Below are 20,074 nucleotides of genomic sequence, written 5' to 3'. Positions count from 1 at the left end.
AAATAGCCAATCGACAAGCTCACAATGTGTCACAGCACGACCCGTTGTGAGCTTCCATCTACGTTTTAAGTGTGCAACTCTAACTATAACTCATGTCTAAGGCCTGACTCACACCTTCGCATCTAGCATACAACATTGATGCATGCTAGATGCATGAGACTTGTTTACTGATGCAAGCTCGCAATGCATTTCCAATGGAAGTCACATGGTTTGACACAACATTTGTGTTGTACGGCTTTCGGCTGTGTTTCGACTGCCCCCCACCCTCCCCATACAACACAAATGTTGTGTCAAACCATGTGACTCCCATTGGAAATGCATTGTGAGCTTGCATCAGTCAATAAGTCTCATGCATCAGCTATACATCAATCTGTTGTGCACGTGTGAGTCAGGCCTAAGAGTGTAAACATGGAGGCTCTATGAACACACTGGATTGTAGCCTGTGTCTGTGTATACAGTAGGTCAGTGAAAGACAGCAGGTCAGGTCAGGAAAACTATCAGTGTGCAGGTTGTAACAGAAATTAAGAACTGCCTGGGATTAATTGTTAAGAGACATGATTAGATACATGTTCAGATGAGTTGTGTGTGTGTGTGTGTGTGTGTGTGTGTGTGTGTGTGTGTGTGTGTGTGTGTGTGTGTGTGTGTGCGTGTGCGTATGTGTGTGTGTGTGTGTGTGTGTGCACTGTGCGTGTTTTGATTGATTGAATACTTTAACAGTTTGCAAAAAAAGCACAGGAAAGTACAGTTCAATACAATGTCTGCTAAGAGGATTTAAAACCCAAGAAAGCCTATAGCTTTTTTCCATTGGGTTCCTTCGTACTCAATTAATTGTGTGTGTGTGTGTGTGTGTGTGTGTGTGTGTGTGTGTGTGTGTGTGTGTGTGTGTGTGTGTGTGTGTGTGTGTGTGTGTGTGTGTGTGTGTGTGTGTGTGTGTGTTCGACTCCTGATCCCGACGGCCTTTACTGCATGTCATCCCCCCATCTCTCTCCCCATTTCCTGTCAGCCTACTAAAAAATATAAAATAAAGGCAAAAGCCACAAAAAAAATAAACTACATGCACACTAAAGGTGCGTTCAGACTTGGATGGTTAGAGCGGCGCGATTACATACAAAGTCAATGCAAAGGCGAGACTTGCGCAAATGGGCGCGGCGCGACCTGCCGCGGTACAAACGGGACGAACTGAGGCGAATATATATATTCAATCAGGTCTGAACGCAGCTGTACATGCTGCAACACTCGGTGTTGTGCTAGGTCAAGGAAGATCCTCTACCCCAAATACAAAACCAGCCTGGCTCCAAGGAGCTTTCCTCTTTGTTTTTGTAAATAAATATATAATATAATATATTATAAAGCAAGTAGTCTCAATCCAATCTCATTGTCTCCACCAGGCCAAAGGCATGGGGAGAGAGTATGTTTTGCACTCCGTCCGTCCGTGTGTCCGTCCTTCCGTCTGTGAACAGCTAATCTCTGGCACCGTTAACCCGGTCGATGCCACATTTTCCACACACACTCCCTGGATGCCAACGATGAACCTCTGCCCTAGAATTTCCAGAACGGCCTGTTATAGCGCCACCAGGAGGCCGCTTTGTGCAAAACAAGTTTTTGGACAGTACACCTACAGATTTTGTCCAAACATCACGCAAATTGGTACGCAGTCTCTCTAGAGCCATTCAACTAAACGGGTCTTTCAGATTTCTCAAGACTCCATCCTGATTGGCTAAGATTGGCTTCCAAGGTTCGCAGGAGTGCTCAGTTTCAAACAAAATGCTGCAAATCATGAACACATCGTGTGATTTCCGTGAAATTGTGCACGCACATTCCCACTAGGCCGAGGAAGAAATGCCACATGAACATTTTCAACTCAGCCTCATGGTGGCGCTATAACTGGCCGAAAAGTGTTTTTACCTCTAACTGCACGGATCTGTGGATAACTTTGTATGCCAACTCCCTAGAGGCCAAGGAAAAACCTTTGCCTGGAATTTTTCACATCTGCTCTTTATAGCGCCACCAGGAGGCCGACATATGTAAAACACATTTTCTAATATTACTCCTTCAGATTTTATCCAAATTTCACGCAAATCGGTACACATGCTCTTCATAGTCATGTGATCAAGACGGGTTTGTTTGATTTCTCATAATCCACCCTCATTGGCTACGATTGGCTTCTAAACTTTTCAGGAGTAGCCCGATTTGTACCCGTTTTGTACAAATCGCCACAACTACTCAACGCAGCGTCCGATTGTGGTGAAACTGTGCATGCATATTCCCACTAGGCTTTGGAAGAAATGCCACTTGACAGTTTTCAAATCAGCCTCATGGTGGCGCTACAACAGGCCAAGCCGCGTCACACACACACACGTTTATATTGCTCCTAAACATTTTGCCAAACATCACACACACACTCCTATCCCCCTGGTGGAGACCTGTGCCCAGAAGGGCACTTTTTCTAGTTACCACTGAATTAGTCCCTGTCCACATGGAGACGTTTTTAGGTGTATCCGCAAAAGTTTTTAATCGTATTGCCGTTTCGTCCACATGGAATGGGCGTTGTGGGTGACAGAATACACTCATGTATGAAACCGGGTCCCAGGGAAAAGATCTGAAGATGCCACCCTTGTGTCTCGGTTTGTATAACAAACGCAGCTTTCCTGAACCAATGATGCCATAGCCCCACTCCAACAGCAACATGTACATGCTCCTATGCGACCACCGTCAGCAACAAGTGGACATGGAGAACAGCATTCCCCGTTGTTATGGTTTATAATGCACGAGTTGTACAGTATGTGCACAGGCATTCTCCATCTCTTTTTGGTGATTTGTGGCAGCTTTACAGCGCCACTTATAGGCCGGGCATATATACTACAGGCGTTTTCAGTGGTTGTGTTGGTTTCATGTGGAGTGTGGATACACATTTCTTGAGACGATTGCGTGTGTACACGCCGCCATTTTTTAACTTCTCCATGTGGACGTGACATTAGTCAACAGGGTCAAACCTGCCAAGTGCCAATGTCGAGTGATGAGAACGAGGATGCAGGAGGGGCTAGCCGATGATGCGACTGATTGACTGCAGGGAAGGGAACTCCTCGTTATTCCTGATGTGCAAGGGCCTATGGGAGTTGAAGTCTTGTTGGAGCAGCACCTCTCTGCTGGTGGGACGCACCTGTCCACCCAACTTGGCAGCTCCTTTGACCACAGATGAGGCCATCTGCCAGGCGCTCTTTATATTTTTCTGTCTGCCTCCCACGGCTCCTGACTGTTTCTCCAGAGCCTTGTAGTTTCCGTGAGCTGTTAGGAGTTCCTGCTGTTTGTTGGTGTCTGGTAAGAGAGCCAGCAGTTCGTTAAAGATACAGTTGAAATTGTTTCCCAGCAAATCCTTACAGATTTGATGGTACTGGGCTGCCGAAATTAGACCCTGTCTGAATTGTCTGGAGTCGTTTTTGAACTGCTTGAACTGGGACTCGTCATTGTGGAGATAGTTCTTGATGGACTGGCTTAGCTCCCAGTTTCTCTGCTGCAAGTTCTCTGGCACCAGGTACACACTAGCCATCTGGGGTGGACTGTTGGATGCTGTTTTACTCGATGTTGACATCGAAGAGATGAGGGCGGGGAAGACCTCATGGAAGGACGAGGTGTTCCTTGGCTGGTTGGAGCGCGCCAGGGTCATGGGGGTCGCCACTGCGGATGCAGCCGAAAGCCTGGGGAAGTTGTGCGCCTTCAGGGTTCCCTTGACAGCCTGGGCTGCCGTCGGTCCTGACTTCAGACTAGGCATGGGTGTGGCGGCTGAGGCTCTGAAGGCCGGGAAGTCATCATCTTTGACTAATCGATTTCTATTCTTCAACAAAGATGGCCTGAGACTAGGCTTGGGTGTGGCGACTGAGGCTCCCAAGGCCGGGAAGCCATCATATTTGTTTAATGAATTGCTAGAATTTATCGGACGTGGCCTGAGACTGGGCATGGGTGTGGCGACTGAGGCTCCCAAGGCCGGGAAGCCATCATAGTTGTTTAATGAATTGCTAGAATTTATCGGATGTGGCCTGAGACTAGGCATGGGTGTGGCGAATGAGCCTCCCAAAGTGGGGAAGTCATCATCTTTGACTAATCGATTTCTATCCTTCAACAAAGCTGGCCTGAGACTAGGCCTGGGTGTGGCAGCTGAGGCTCCCAAGGCCGGGAAGCCATCATGTTTGTTTAATGAATTACTAGAATTTATCGGACGTGGCCTGAGACTAGGCATGGGGGTGGCGAATGAGCCTCCCAAAGTGGGGAAGTCATCATCTTTGACTAATCGATTTCTATCCTTCAACAAAGCTGGCCTGAGACTAGGCCTGGGTGTGGCAGCTGAGGCTCCCAAGGCCGGGAAGCCATCATGTTTGTTTAAGGAATTGCTATAATTTATCGGACCTGGCCTGAGACTAAGAATAGGTGTGTTGACTGATGCTCCAAAAGCCGGGAAGTCATCATCTTCATCTAATGGATGGCTATCCTTCATCGTCCTCACTGTAGGTGGTTCTGGTATTGTTTTGTAACTCGAGCTCTTCTGCTGGCCACCACCATCAGCTTGTGAGCTTCCTCTATCTCTAGACTGGCCCACCCCCTCATAGCCCTCGCCCGTCACCATGCCATTGTTTCTCCTCTGCAGTCTTGAAGCGACGGTGAACTGCGGGTCGAGACGTCCGTTCTGTTTGGCCTCTGCCCGGGTCTTGCTGTGCATTGCGACCTTGTGGATCTTGTATTCTACCTCTGTGCGGAAGGCATGGATAAACTCTTCTGTGGCACAGTGGCCCTCTTCACACAGGTAGTGGTTCTCTCTGAAATGATTACTCAGGTAGTGGTAGTTACGGTACACCTGTACGCCATCTGCATCACAGAAATGACAGAAGTAGTGGTCCCGGCGAAGGTGCTTCAACAACTCATCGTTGTCGGGGTAGCGGTCATTGCAGAACTTGCACAGTGGGTGTCCACGGTGACTGGTGTCGTCACGGTCACCCTGTGTGCAGTGACGTGCCAGGTCCTTCCGGTTGTACCACCTACGTTCGCGAGGGAAACTCTTCAGATGCTTGGTGCAGATTTCGCAGCAGTAGAGTTCATGCTGCCTCTTCATGTGCTGTTCAAGCTCCTTGAACTTGGGGAAAACCTTGGGCTCTGGGCAGTGGGGGCACTCTGGCAACAGCAAGCTCCTGAACTGGGCATGGATTTGGTCATCACCAAAGTAGATGTCGTGTTTCTTCTCATGGTGGAACTTCTGGTAAGACAGTGCAGAGAAGACATCCAGTTGCTTCACAAACACCACCTTGTCTAGTTCCTCCCGGCAGACGCTGCAGTACTTCTGCTCGTACAACACTCTCATTTTAGTGGAGCAGCGGTAGCAGACTGGATGGTCACATTTTCCAACTGCGAATATATCAACATCCTGGCGGCACAGAATACAATTCTCGGTCTCCATAGTTGTTGGATATGCTGAGCAACGGCTCACAGGCTCTGTTGAACACGCTGAAGTGCTTGCAGCAAAAATTACAAATGCGGACAAACTCTATTTATATATCCTTTTGGTGCCGTGATTACACTGTGACATCATCATGATGTGGCTAGTGACGTCATCATGACACAACCATACTGTTCTCTGTTCACACTCGAGGGAGTGTGATGTTCATCTCTCTCTCGGCTATTTGGCATAGCATTAAAGCATCTAAGTTGCTTGCGGCTAGCCTGATCTACTGGTCTGGTACATGCCTTCAGCACCGCCACTGAACCACTTGATACATGTGTGTGTGTATGTTGGGGGATGGGGGGGGGCTCACCCCATCTAAAAATACGGTTTTGATTTTGGTCAAAGAATTCAACTTGTTCACATGGGTGTGTCTTGCAGCGACGGGTCGTGCGAATGTGTGTGCATACATGCGAACGTGCATGTGTGTGTGTCTCACTGACGGGTCGCAACACACACAAGTGCGTGTTTGTTGTGCCAACGACACACACACCAGGTTCCAGGCTTCCAGGGTTGCCAGGTTATAATGTAACTTGTGTGGCGTGTGTGTTACTTTGGCTGTTTTTAACCCATGACGGGTATGGACTAGTTATTATAATTAGCAATGAAGGGCGAGGTCGCGTGCACGCATCCGCCTGGGCAAGCGAGCGCTGGCGCTTTGGCATGGGGGGTCAGATCAACATATAGAATGAATTCTGTACTGGCCATATATGGAGCGTGTCTTGAGTGTGTTTGATGAGGTCAGATCAACATGGAATGTCAGAACGAGTCAGCTCCATATATCTGGAGATCTAAGGGTGGCAGCGGAGGCAGTGTCTTGAGTGTACAGGGTTTGATGAGGGCCCAGGTAGGGCTGGGCCTTAATTTTCGGGCCTGTTGAGAACTCTAGTTGTCGTTATTAGTGCTGCCGGGTGTGGCTGCACTAATAACTTTGGGGCATGCCCGTCTAGAGTTTGAATGGACAGGTATCAGTCAAAAGGGAGACATCCATGAGGAAGGATGGATGGGGAAGGATGAACATATGGAATGTCAGAACAGGTTAGCTCCATATTTGGAGATCTAAGAGTTTGAGGTCAGATGTAGAGTTGCTGGCCAATATTGATGACATGCAGGGATCTTCATATATGGGCATTCCCATATATGGGCTTAATATTAAGGAGGGATGGCCTGGGCCGTGGCTCAGCGGTCCAGGTCCAGGAACTAACTGACAGGAAATATACACTTTTCATAGTAAATGCGACCTGTGGTCGCAACTAGACGTTCAGGCAGCTGTGGTGCCCTCACATTTCATGGCCATACTGTATATGCTGACCCATTTGTTAGGGCCACATTGAGGTGGGACAACACAGTCCCTATTTGTCTGTAGGTGCATTGGGAAGTCCTTATATGGTTATGGTTGATCATGATGAAATTACCTTGATGTACAAGATGATATATATAACAATATAACATACATAAAGACATTTGTGTTACAATGTTTTAAAATACATAATAAGACTTTGGGTGTTGTAACACACCAACAGGATTAACAATTAAAAACAGCTACACATGAACATTTTACAATTGATCCATGCAACAGGGAGGTTCTGGAAGAGTGCGCAGAGGCCAGACCTGAGCACTGCAGCGCATGCCTTATGAAAACTAATGAGCCCAAACCAGCACACTTTAATGAAGACACAAGATAGGCCTGTTCCTTGAATTCAATATCGGAATAATTAAACGGCCCAGTTACGCGGCCGACATGGCTCAGAGAGAATTAACAATTAATGCTGTGGAGCCTAGCACGCCATCTCCATCACTCTGCTTAATTTATACTTAGTTGCATGCCGATGCGATGTTGCACACTGAAAATAGCCTATCTTCAAGTTCACACAACACGTCACGACTAAAGTGTGAATCAAGCTTTTAGCCTCGTATCACAGCTGCTGGAGGTGAGCCATGCAGCACTCTCTAGAATTTAATGCACCACTTCAGTTCCTAATCTGAGTAGCAAAACCAAGTGGTGGAAAAAGTACTCAAAGTTTTCACTTAAAAGTAAAAAAATCACACCCGTGTGAACTGGGTGGTGCAACAGTGACGTCACACACTAACCATAGCAACCATGCTCCTTTTTTGAGTGGACAGGTACACGAACATACAGACAAAGCTGGTTGTTGGAGTGGTTTGCACCACTCAAAAAAGTATCAATACTCCATCCATCTTCAACCGCTTATCCGTAGTCGGGTTGCGGGGGCGACAGCTCTACCAGAGAGCTCCAGACTTCCCTCTCCAGAGCAACATTAGGACCTGGGGGATCCCGAAGCTTGTATATCGGCTATTTTCAAATGGCCGAAATGTATAGGGGTAACAAAATGTACAGTACTTAAGTAAATGCACTTAGTTACTCTACACCACTGAAAACCAGTGTTATGTTGTTTTGGCACGTATAATAAGCTAGCTACAGTATATAGCTACAGTATCAGGAGATGGTGGGGGTGCGTAGGGGTGTGTGTGGGTGCGGTGGGTAGAGGTGATGGGGGTGTGTAGGGGTGTGTGTGGGTGTGGTGGGTAGAGGTGGTGAGGTCAAAATGGTTACACAGCGGCACAATGCAGATTAACCACGCATTGCAAATCTGAGAGAGGCATCTAATTGAAACCTAAAAATGTCAGCTAACACCGGCCAAACAGCCCACAGTGGCAAACGTCAGAAGCTAAATACCCGCTGAGCGGACACTGTCTGCGTGTTCTGCCCTGCATGTCACACTACAGGTGAAGTTAGGAGCCATGCTGGCGGGATCGTAGAAGCCCAGACGGCGCTTTGATGTCCACCTCATGCAGAGTCAAAATGGAATTCATGCGGCTAACACTCAGAAGTAACACCCGAGGCAGCTGGGATCAGTACTGTGAGAGAGACCTTGGCTGTAATTCAGATGTCACGCGTGCATGTGTGCGTGCGTGCGTGCGTGCATGCGTGCGTGCGTGACTGGGGCAGGTGTTTCAGATGGTACAGACATTGTGTTGACAGCCAGCCAGTATAGCACTTGAATTGTCAGGTGCAAAGAATCCATGCACACACAGACACACATACGCACGCACGCACGCACGCACGCACACACACACACACACACACACACAGGGAAGGTGATCCTTGAAGTAATGAGAGGCAGTGAAAACATTAATTAACATCATTCAAAAAAAGTAATAAGGTCATCCCAAGACAATGCCCTGAAGTCGGTGAAATTACAAGAGGACAAATAACATGTCTGCAAAGTGTCCCTTCATCCAGTCTGTCAGTCCCACAGCCCCATTGTCACCCAGCTGTCCAGTGGACACAGCTGGGTGGACACACAGACATTTCTGGAGCTAATTGCTGGATTGTATATTTCATTACAGGTCAAGGAAAGGTTAAAGAAACTCATTCCAAGGCATTCCATTTTGTGTGTGTGTGTGTGTGTGCACGTGCGTGTGCGCGTGCGTGCGTGCGTGCGTGCGTGCGTGCACAAACGTGCAACCTACCTTAGGAGTTTGGCGTCAAACACTTTCTCCACATCATGCAGAACTGTTGGCAGGTACTTCAGAGCTGCTACCTAAAATCACACACACACACACACACACACACACACACACACACACACACACACACACACACACACACACACACACACACACACACACACACACACACACACACACACACACACACACACACACACACACACACACACACACACACACACACACACACACACACACACACACACAAGCAATTACGCACACGCCTGCCTCCATATTGTTGTTAACATCTTGTTGAATAGAAGGTGACTTTGACAAAGAGCCATCTTGCGTCACTGTCGTTGTGGAACTCTATGGGATGCGTGTAGTCTCTCTAACTGTCTGTCTGCATGAATTCCTTTAAATGCAGTGTGGTGTGTGCAAGTGCGTGAGCACACGTGTGCTTGGGCAGACATAGGAGGAACAAGTGGAAAATGACACGCTAGACGAGAGAGGAACGATGGATCAACCGTCAGACAAGGAGAAGGAAGCAAGAAGTAAGGGAAGGGAACAGTAAAATGCCAAAAAGACATAGAAGGCCGGGGCGTCCGCTGGCCTAGCGGTCCAGGCGCATGTCACATATAGGCTCTGGCCTGACAGTGTGTTGCATGTTCGTGTCCCGTTCATGACATCCTTTGCTGCATGTCTCTCCCCTTCTCTCTCTCTCCCTCTTTCCTGTCTGTCTTCACTTGAAACTATCAATAAAGGCAAAAAAGACATAGAAGATGATGAAGGATGAGTGGGAGGAAGACGAGGAAGAACAACGTCTGGTACCCTAAGCAGCAGAGTGGTGGTGTAGTCCGTCTTCATCAGGTTGTTGATGGACTCAAAAAGCCTCCTCAATGACTCCTCAAACTCTGCCTGCTCTTTGCCCTCATATAGCCTGGTAACAGAGAGAGAGAGAGAGAGAGAGAGAGAGAGAGAGAGAGAAAGAGAAGAGTGAAAATAAGGATGACAGGAGTTCAGCCTTGGTGATAATAGCCTCTAACAGTCTCATTTCTAGCTCTGCAAGTACAAAGAAAGGTGGGCTTAAGTTTATTTCATCAAAGCACATGCACTTCATGCTTTATATGCAAAAACAGTAATGTCCTAGGGTTTATTCTCTCGCTGTTTTATTGCATAATTAAACACGTTCTTTATGGAGATGTGGTCCATTGTGTGATAAATAAAATAGGTTTGATATAAAAGGCAACTACTCACAGTCAAAATCCAGTGTTAATACTTAATACTGAAGGTCCTTAATGTAATTAATTCCCCCCAAATACTGTGTGTGTGTGTGTGTGTGTGTGTCTGTGTCTGTGCGCGTGTGTGTAGGTGTGTGTGTGTGTGTGTGTGTGTGTGTGTGTGTGTGTGTGTGTGTGTGTGTGTGTATACTGTATATATATTTGTTGTGCCAGTGCATTAATAGATGCCCGTTTGCCTCAGAACTTATTCAAAAAATATATTTTGTGGAATGTCATTTTAATTGCAGTCATGATGTAACTGGAGGGTGGTATTGTAGGAAGTGGTGGGGGGAGGGTGCAGTGAAGGGGGTAGCCCTAGCCTCGGTCCCAGGCTTACTCATCTGCGAAGAGAAAACCCTGGTCACAACCTAAGGCAGAAACACTATCGGCGGAAGTGTCGGTCCGGAACATCCGTCAGATGTATTTCCCCCGGATACAATATTTTCCCGACCAATCACAACACTTTCACGGATAATGTAATCTGCTTTGTAAAGCATTAACGTAATTTCCTTGAGCGGTACTTCCGCCAAAATCCCGCAACTTGTGCAGATGGGTGATTGTAGATGACGTATACGTGCATGTGTTCTGCACACATGAAGGCAATAAATAGCTATGTCCAATTGTCTATAGACTGCAAATCAAACTGCTGAGCGAAATGGGTTGCTCTTGATGAGAAAAAAAAGTTTAAAAAATGTGCGACAAATTTGTTGTGTCATGTGTACATTAGTACATACAACACAAATTATCAAATTATACAAAAAATCACAGTGATGAAGCAACACAATGTCTAATAGGAAGAGGATGTTTTACACTACATGTAAACTAAAGCCATCACATTTTCGGTTTATTCGTCACACTTTTAGTGCAGTGCTCAGGTCAGGCCTCTAAAGACCTTGAGAATCTAAAGGCACACTGGCATACTGAAAGTGTCAGACTCACGTCAACACATACGTGTGCGTCATCAACCTCCAGGTGGGCACGTCAAACTATGGTGATGCGTCATTCAGAGTTTGGTTCTATTTTGGAGCATCGGGTGACATGTCTACCTCGTTCCATTTGGGTCAGTGCAGTGCGTTTCAAATTAATAATAATTGTGCTTCAGACGAATATTGACACAGTTCAAATAACTTTACTTGTGTCATTGACACATTCTATATGTCAGGGCCATAAAGGGTATTCATTTTCACTTCAGTCCCAGTGTTTAAAATGTAATTATTTTACGCATGTCTTCTCCACCATTTTTAGACCAATGCTGTAGAATTAGATACTATAATTATGTCATGCATGTATACTGTAAGTGTCTGTCAAATTTGAAAACTCAATCAACTTTGTACAGTATGTTAATAAAAGAAAATGGCAGAAGGACGGAGGTACAAATAGATGAAACATGGACAGAAATGGGACAATCTCTATGGAAGCACCAGTTCATAAAAATGGAGGGAGTTTGGTTGGAAATGTTATACAGTACTTTACTTTTACTTTCAGAAATCTCATTATGATGGCAATAACCCTTCTTGCTGGAGAAATTGCGGGAGCCAAAAGGCAAATCACTGTCACATCTTGTTGGACTTAGATTACTGATAAGGGATACATAATGCCCTACAAGACATTTTAAATGTGAGGTGCCCTTAGAAAGCAAGACCATGTACAAGAATTTATAGGCCTACATTATGAATTAATAACCAGTTGCTGCCGTATATCTCCAGACTTGCTATGAAATGTAAATATGGAGGCCCATATTTCTACTTGTCAAACCGATCATAATGAATAAATGTCCATATCGCCTCAGGGTTTCCTCCGGGTGCCGTCTCTATTCATATATACTCTAAGCATTTTAGCCACCGTGGACGCCATCTTGAAAACGATGCCTTTCTGGTTGTTTGTTTTTCCTAAAATTTTAGTATGTTATTTAGCACACCCAGCCCAATAGTAACAATCTATTTTACAACCATAGCCATTTACAACCAACCATAGCCATACGTATCTAATATTTGAGTCTGTGCAAACAGCCCACTAGGGGGTGCGCCCAACGTGTTTGCACAGCTTTTTGAAAACCTTATACCCATACCTAACACCACGCCAAAATTAAAAAACGAGTCACCAAAAGCCAAATTTGTACGAGTCCGCCCCCAGCTATAGGAAGAGAGGAAGTATACTGATTGAAGGGAAAAAAAATCATTTTTTGTTATTCTCCACAGCTATTGCCCATATTCCATTAGCTCCTACTGTGAAGATTGGAATTACATTTTTTATTTCATAATATATATACTGTATGTATGTATATATTTTGTTACTGCCTGTGGGCAACTGATGGGTTTGTTTACTCAGTTGTATTTCAAAGAACATTTTAAAAAGTAGAAATGAAATTAAAAATGCATCAGTCATGCCTGTTGATTTCATGCACCTGAACTCTGAAATATTGTAATTTTGAGTGCCACTTTTTTTCTTTTTTCTGTATGAATTTTGTATAGTCCAATAAAGGGTCCAATAGTGTTCACGCACATTGAGGGCTTTACTTTAGTTTATTGAATAGTCTAGAACTAAAGCAATTACTGTAGGTGCAATAACATGCATGTTTATTCACACAGTGATTTTATTTTTCCAATAATTTATGAATAATATAGTGTTTATGGCTATGGCCAAAACATAGGGCTCCCCGAAAGCCACACTGTAATATAACACTTCATCCATCCATGCCTACATGATGTAGACATTATGACGCACACATTGAACCTTGTTCTGATACGATTCCATGATTTTTTATTGCAAATAGCAACTCCCAGCACAAGCTTTTTGTGGAGGCTCAGTGTTATGCCTTAGCTTTACTCTCGCATACAGTATCGAATCTCATATTGAATGAGCTGATGATCTTTCACTGTGTGTGTGTGGCCTTGTCTTGTGCGTATGTGACTGGTAACTTAATTATCTTGAAGGAAAAGAGGGTGTTCTTTTTCCTTTATTTTATGCCGTTGGGTTCTCAGATTGCTCGTAGGCTAACAGGTTTATATGAGATTCTCTAGCCATTTCATATTTCAGTATATCTCAACAATCAAGCTGTAATTCCACTTGGTTTCATAATTTGCTTAAGTGTTTTAGTAATTGAGAATCAAGGGGGCAAAACATATTATTCATCAAGTTTATACATCAACCTAAATCAATTCCAATGGCTTCGTCTTATGTCTACAAAAAAAAAGACAACAAAAAAAAGCAATTTTGTGAAATACTGGGAACGTTATTGTTATGTTTATAGGTTACTGCAGTCAGAAAGACCCATTTTATCTCAGTGAAAACAGCCTAGTCAATTTAACCCCAAAGCATACCATGAGGGTCTGAATCAAAAACAACCAATTTGGAGCTGGTACATTTGTAATTCAGTAGAGACAAAATGATGAACGCAATCACATTCTCGTGCACCCATACTGTACATCTCGTCACCCATCATCTATTCATTCCTATTTCCACCCCCGTTAGCATCCGTCCCTCGCCACTCACTCTCATCACCACCACAAGTCCTCCCTCTACTTTCCATCCGGCTGTGACTCATTGGTACAATGCAGCTGTTAATTACAATAGGAGTTATGGGTGCTGTGGGAGGGATTAGCATGTGGCACACAGGGAATTCAGCATGTGGGGGGGATTAGGCAGTGACACAGAGTATTATCACAGGGCTCCCTCTCCAGAGTGCACTTATGATTACAGATGCATTGTCCTACTTAATCTAACAGTCCTGACTGCATGTACTGTATGTGTGTGTGCGCGCACCACGTGTGTGTGTGCATGTATGTATGCATGCGTGCGCGCGTGTGTGCGTGTGTGCGTGCGTGCGTGCGTGCGTGCGTGTGTGTGTGTGCGTGTGTGTGAGCATGCACACAGGGTCAGAGGTGTTATGTTATCACAACACCTAGAGTATGACACAGACACATCTGGACACACACACACTTCACTTCAGATGATCCCACAGATGCCCTATGTGCTCAGTGCAGTATAGCTCAATACAAGACATAATCCAGCACAGTAGTATGTGACCCTGGAGATGACCGTAGAATATGACACACACACACTCTCTCACACTCACACACACACACACACACACACACACACACACACACACACACACACACACACACACACACACACACACACACACACACACACACACACACACACACACACGGCTCAGTATCAAATTACTACTGTAAACAGACTCAGATACAGTAGGAGGAGCAGATAGGAGATGAAGGAAGAGGAAAGAGGACCTAGAGTATGAATCCTCCACTGTGCCTCCAGCTTGGCTGGGCACTCCAGAGAACACAATAGTGTGAAGCCAGCAGGGGAAAGAGACCTCTACAGCTTGGTCACGGCACCTGCTCAGCAGGGAGCAGAAGTATAGGAAGTATAGCAACAAATCTGATTGATTGTAAAAGCTACGGTTCAAGAGTGTTGGGTCAAAAGGTGCAGTAGCGCCACCACGATATGGCGGGACATTGTATTTAGCTTTAATCCATGTCGATGAGTAATACAATCTCACGACTGAATTTTTTTTTTCAAGTCCCCACAACAATTAACGTTGTACATACATACTGTACAGCCAACCAGGTGAAGAAATCACAGATTGAATAGGGTTTTATGGAAGAACATACTGTATTGCTAGTTTGACCACTTCAAATGCTCTACTCTATATAAAAACCAAGAATAGCGTAAAACATCTCAATGCGTCACGCTGCATATAGATCAGCTATTTTCGCTGCGCAACAAGCTTCCATAAAAGACATCCTGGCTGAATCCAAATGACAGAAATCAGTCATAACACTTGCTTTATGCCTCTCGCATCATTTCTCCCATCTTGTAATGTAAAACTTATGTTAGGCATTTTGCAGAAGACTCATGATTAATTAAGGAGCCAATGGTGTCCTCATGTTCACGGCCATCCAATCACTTTCCTTTTCATTTAGTTTTTCAAAAATGTTGGCATTTTATATTTCTGCAAACCACTTTCAAAATAGATAATAAATAATTACCACCCTATCGGTATAGTAGACTATAGAGCACTTCAGTCTTTACGTATCCTAGCCATAGGCGCCGGAGGGGGGGTCAGAAGGGTCTGAATGTCCTCGCACTATTGGGGAATGACTCACTGGTCTATTTAATTATTTATTTTTCCCGACCGGCATCGTTCCCATTTGATGTGCAATCGTCGTTGTGTATTGACTGCCGCTGCATGCTCGCCTCTCGCGGCAATGACCCCCCCCCCCCCCCCACCAAATAATAACGTCCCGACGGCGCCACTGATCCTAGCTGGGCCAGGTTTTGGTTTTTTCCTCCCCCCATTGTGAATTCCCATAGACGTGTTCAGTGTTGTGGCATACTGTATAAAAACTGTGTTCCAGAAACAAACAAATGAGCCCGCCGGTGGTTTGACTCATATGGATATGAAGCATCAACTGATGGCGAGAAGACGCTATAAATGTCAGAAACAGACTGTATCAAATATGAGTGACTGACTGTCGTAAACGACACAGAGCCACCTCCCTGACAATATCGCCGGGACAGTTTGTTTTTTTAACAACAATTCTTAGACGGTTGTAATATGACCAAGGTTTTAAAATACCCCTGTGACCCAGGGGACGAGCGTGTGACGTCAGGACTTTGGCACTCTATGTAACTCTTGAGTCAACAGCGCAGCCAGAGCACTGCTTGGTGTGAGCACCTACTTAGCTGTCGCCTCGCTTGGCCGCACCTCACCGGACATAATGTCTGGACACTTGGCCGATTAATTATTCTGCCCTCCTAGGAAAAACAACGGATTTATTCGATTTATTCATGAGACACATGGCTGATATGATTGAAATCAAATATTCATGTCTTCCTCATCCTAGGGAAAACAAGTTTGACTTGTTGATGATACTGATTACATCAGCCTTTCCCAAATTTGGATGGAACAGTAGATCTGAGATTATTAATTTATTCACAATAGAGGGTATGCGCGTGACATCATCATCATACCCGGAAGTTATGTGGGAACGCCTACTGAGTGTCAAAAAACTGTGAGATTGTAGATCTGTCATTTCCAAATAATTGATTTTCTTTTGTATTTTTATTGTTGTACTTTAAGTACATTCTGATGTCGATACTTCTGTGCGTTTACTCAAGTTAAGGCTTTTACTTGTAACTGAGTATGTTTATATTGTGATATTGGTACTTTTACTTAAAAAAAGAGTATTCTTTAGTGGTGGGTGGTTGGGGGACTGTTCATTTCAATGAAAAACATTAGTGGTAGAATAGATTTTAAATTGTCTGCAGCAAGAGATGGAAGAGGAGAGAGACTAGGAGAAGAGGGAGATTTATGGTTCCGCCGATACCCAAGAGGGGCTAGCAACTAGTGCATCAAAGTCAATCCGGGGGTGCAGTGAAGCAATAGTGTGAGTAGGGAATGTGCATTGCATGCACGTACGCAAAAGCAGCACAGCATCATAGATACCCTGACATGTGACAGTGTGTTGTCTAATGCCTAGATTGGTGGACGGACGCATGCTTACTTATGCATCCACATGTAACATCCCCATTGATCCTTGTATGTCATTTTATTTTGTAGCAGTGGTTCATTGTGTTTCCGGATTTCCATACTAGCACTGGATTTTTTAGTGGTGCAACCACTCCTATAGACAGCTAACCGTTTCGGACGTGGGGCGGCTCGCCTGAACCTGGGCCGGTACCCTGGGTGCGAAGTCTGGAACTTCTGGGGACCCCCCAAGGACCCCCACACGGAGTTGCACCACTTTTTTTTAACCCCTAACCACTCCCAATTGGTGCTGTATTAATGGCACTTCCACACTGCTCCTAACTCGACAAGGGGAAATCATGGCGCCAGTGCCAGAAAAATGTGTGAAAAACCAAAGAAGAAGAATGGCCCCCTGGCTAACCAGGACGTGTAGGCCCCACAGCTGTTGTTGTTGCGGGGAGGAGGAGCAGCATCGCCCGGCGGTAGCATCATCATTAGCTTAGCTTGTTTTAAAGTTTTATAAGGTCCTAAGCATCCCAGATTGTCTCATTTTGAGCAGAAAAACAAATAAGCGTGCACACAGCCGCATGCACGTCGGATCCGTATGTAGGCTAACATGTGAGTATATTCTATATACTCTATATATATATAGAGTATTTTTTTTTTTTTTTAATTACTGAATTAAATTAAATTAAAGAAAGACAAGTTTCCTCGTTCTGGCAAAGGCGGGTTGTGGAGAGAAAAACGAGGTCCCACGCTCTTGTCAAAGATTGTGTTAAATGCAGATGAAACATTGTACCGCAACAGCTAAAGGACTAAATGAGGATGACGATGATGATTATTCTGGACACCAAATTTGGTGTCCAGAATGTTGAAGTGCTAACTCGCCTGATGTTTACAATGGGTTCATCAATGAAAGCAATAAGGTACACCTGCACACTGTGTATTTGCTCGGTACATGAGTATTGTCTTATTTAATGAAGCAACGTTTGACCGAAACTGTGCAAATACTGTGCAAATACACAGTGTGCGGGTGTACCTTATTGCTTTCATTGATGTCCACTGGCCTACGCACCAGTGCATACGCCTAATTTCTAGGTGTGCGAAAGTTTTCTCCTACAATGGGTTCATGAAAGAGCGTTCATGAACCTCCTGAAGTTCCAGCTTTGGCCAGTAGAGTTTTAACCCTCCATACTGAATCTCTGATGTGTTTTGAGCCAGTACACCACACTAATGTGTATAGACAAACACACACAAACAGAATGAACACAAGTAGTAAACCAAAATGCACAATGCCCTCTAGCAGAGAGTAAACGCAAAACACACATCAACACAACTCATACATACACACACACACACACACACCCACTGACACAATCACACACTCGCTCACACACGGACTCACACACTCACACACACACACACGTTAAAGACCCATAATGCAACTGGTATATACATCACATCTGTCAGCATCACATTATCCGTGGTGGTTGTTATAATTGGTGTTTACAGTTGATGGTATGGTGCAGCTCTTGGCAGAGGGTGGTGGTGTGTACTGTATGTCTGCTGTTCAGACGAATGCCCATTCAGCAGGCTAGCTCTGTCATTAGCTTCGGTTTGGAAAGCGCCACTTCATCACCAATGCTTATTAGCTATGTTAGTGCAGCAATCAGCATCCTCTCCACACAACGCTGTCAGAGACAATTACCCCAGCAATTGGTGTGTGGGAACACTGTACACCAGGGCTATTCAACTGGCGGCCAGTGGACCAAATGCGGCCCGTGTAGCGCCCTCCTAGTGGCCCTTGGAATAATTTTCAAAAAATAAAATAAAAACCCCTTTTCTTTTTTTTTAAGAAAGTTACAGGTATGATGTGTGCAATATATAAAGTGCTAGATTATCATAATGACAGTAATCCTAAATTATATTCTACCATATTCAAGGGCTTTTGGAGAGAAATTAGACAGACTCCTGCAGTCTGTGTGTGTGTGTGTGTGTGTGTGTGTGTGTGTGTGTGTGTGTGTGTGTGTGTGTGTGTGTGTGTGTGTGTGTGTGTGTGTGTGTGTGTGTGGGTTATCAAGTTTAAACGTAAGTGAGTGTGTGCCTGTGAAAGAAGGATGACAAATACGTAAAAAAATCACACCTGTGTGAACTGAGCGGTGCATACTGTACTCTACTATACTGTACTTCTCGTACTGTACTGTACTGTACTGTACTGTACTGTACTGTACTGTACTGTACTGTACTGTACTGTACTGTACTGTACTGTACTGTACTGTACTGTACTTTACAAGCCCCCCTCCCTGGCCTCTGTGTGTGTGTGTGTGTGTGTGTGTGTGTGTGTGTGTGTGTGTGTGTGTGTGTACACAAACACTCACTGGGAGTACAGCATGCGGGAGCGAACGATGAACTTGAAGATATATTCGAGGGCTTTGAGGGTGCGCAGGATGGGTTCACACTGTTCCCCTCGGCTGCATACATCCAGATACCTTTTCAACACCAGCATAAGCTTCCTGATAGAGAGAGAGAGAGAGAAAGAGGGAGAGAGAGAGGGAGAGAGAAATGTGAACATTTCAAAAATCCATCACTGTAACAATATGTCAGAAATTCCGTGGCTCCTAATGTTTCTATGTTTATCATGAACTTCTGTTTCGCTTCGGCATTACACAATGAGTTTTGCAACCGCAATCCCACATTATGACCGCAGGGGCTCGCCTCCTATAGCTGGACTGTGCAATCCTCTTAAATAATGAAAGGCTCCATTGGTTATAAAACAAACCTGCCAATGGGGACGACCCTGGTCCACGTTATTACCCTTCAGGAGATCCTTTTCGTTTTGATGTATGGCAGGCAAGCGTGGAAAAATTAAAAAATAAATAAATAAATAAAAAGAAATAAAAAAGAAATAAATAAAATAAAAAAACACATAAAAGGTGTTGGCAAGGCTTTACTTTAATGATCTCTGGGCTGATGGCTGTTATAGAGGGGGTATACACACGCACACGCACACACATCTATTTTGAGGGCGGTTCTAACCTTGAGAAGGTGGACTCATTTAATTACCTCGGTGTCACGATGGACCCAGAACTTTCTTTTAAACTTCATATTGATCAAACAGTTAAAAAAACATATGGCTTTCGAAGTGAGGAAAAGAATAATTTCTCAAATATTACTCCCCATCGTAGACTATGACGACATTGTATACCAAAACGCCACTGATACTCACCTCAAGCCACTTAATGTATTATGTAACTCCTTGTGCAGATTTGTCCTTAGATGCCCATACAGAACCCACCATTGCCAATTGTACAGCTCACTTGACTGGCTGCAGCCTAA

At 44.8% G+C, this 20,074-nt stretch overlaps 1 protein-coding gene and 1 pseudogene across 3 annotated transcripts in view; both read right to left on the bottom strand.

The window, feature by feature from the left end:
• dock2 (dedicator of cytokinesis 2) overlaps positions 1–20,074 on the bottom strand; it is a 178,585-nt gene that overhangs the window by 113,872 nt on the left and 44,639 nt on the right. For both annotated transcript variants that reach the window (XM_079502580.1, XM_079502579.1), the window contains 3 exons: positions 19,117–19,251; positions 9,791–9,899; positions 8,981–9,051 (listed from right to left, as the gene is read on the bottom strand). In XM_079502580.1, the coding sequence (XP_079358706.1) occupies positions 8,981–9,051; positions 9,791–9,899; positions 19,117–19,251 (315 nt within the window). The remainder of the gene's footprint in view (positions 1–8,980; positions 9,052–9,790; positions 9,900–19,116; positions 19,252–20,074) is intronic.
• LOC306926670 (E3 ubiquitin-protein ligase ZNF598-like) lies at positions 3,041–7,114 on the bottom strand (annotated as a pseudogene). The gene is made up of 3 exons: positions 7,097–7,114; positions 4,592–5,498; positions 3,041–3,832 (listed from the first exon to the last, which is right to left on the bottom strand). The product of its transcript is annotated as an E3 ubiquitin-protein ligase ZNF598-like (transcript).

Source organism: Electrona antarctica (genome assembly GCF_951216825.1).
Source record: "Electrona antarctica genome assembly, chromosome: 1".
In the NCBI taxonomy this organism is placed as follows: domain Eukaryota; kingdom Metazoa; phylum Chordata; class Actinopteri; order Myctophiformes; family Myctophidae; genus Electrona; species Electrona antarctica.
The sequence above is the reverse complement of the archived record's forward strand: the minus strand, read 5'-3'. Positions and strand labels throughout refer to the sequence as shown.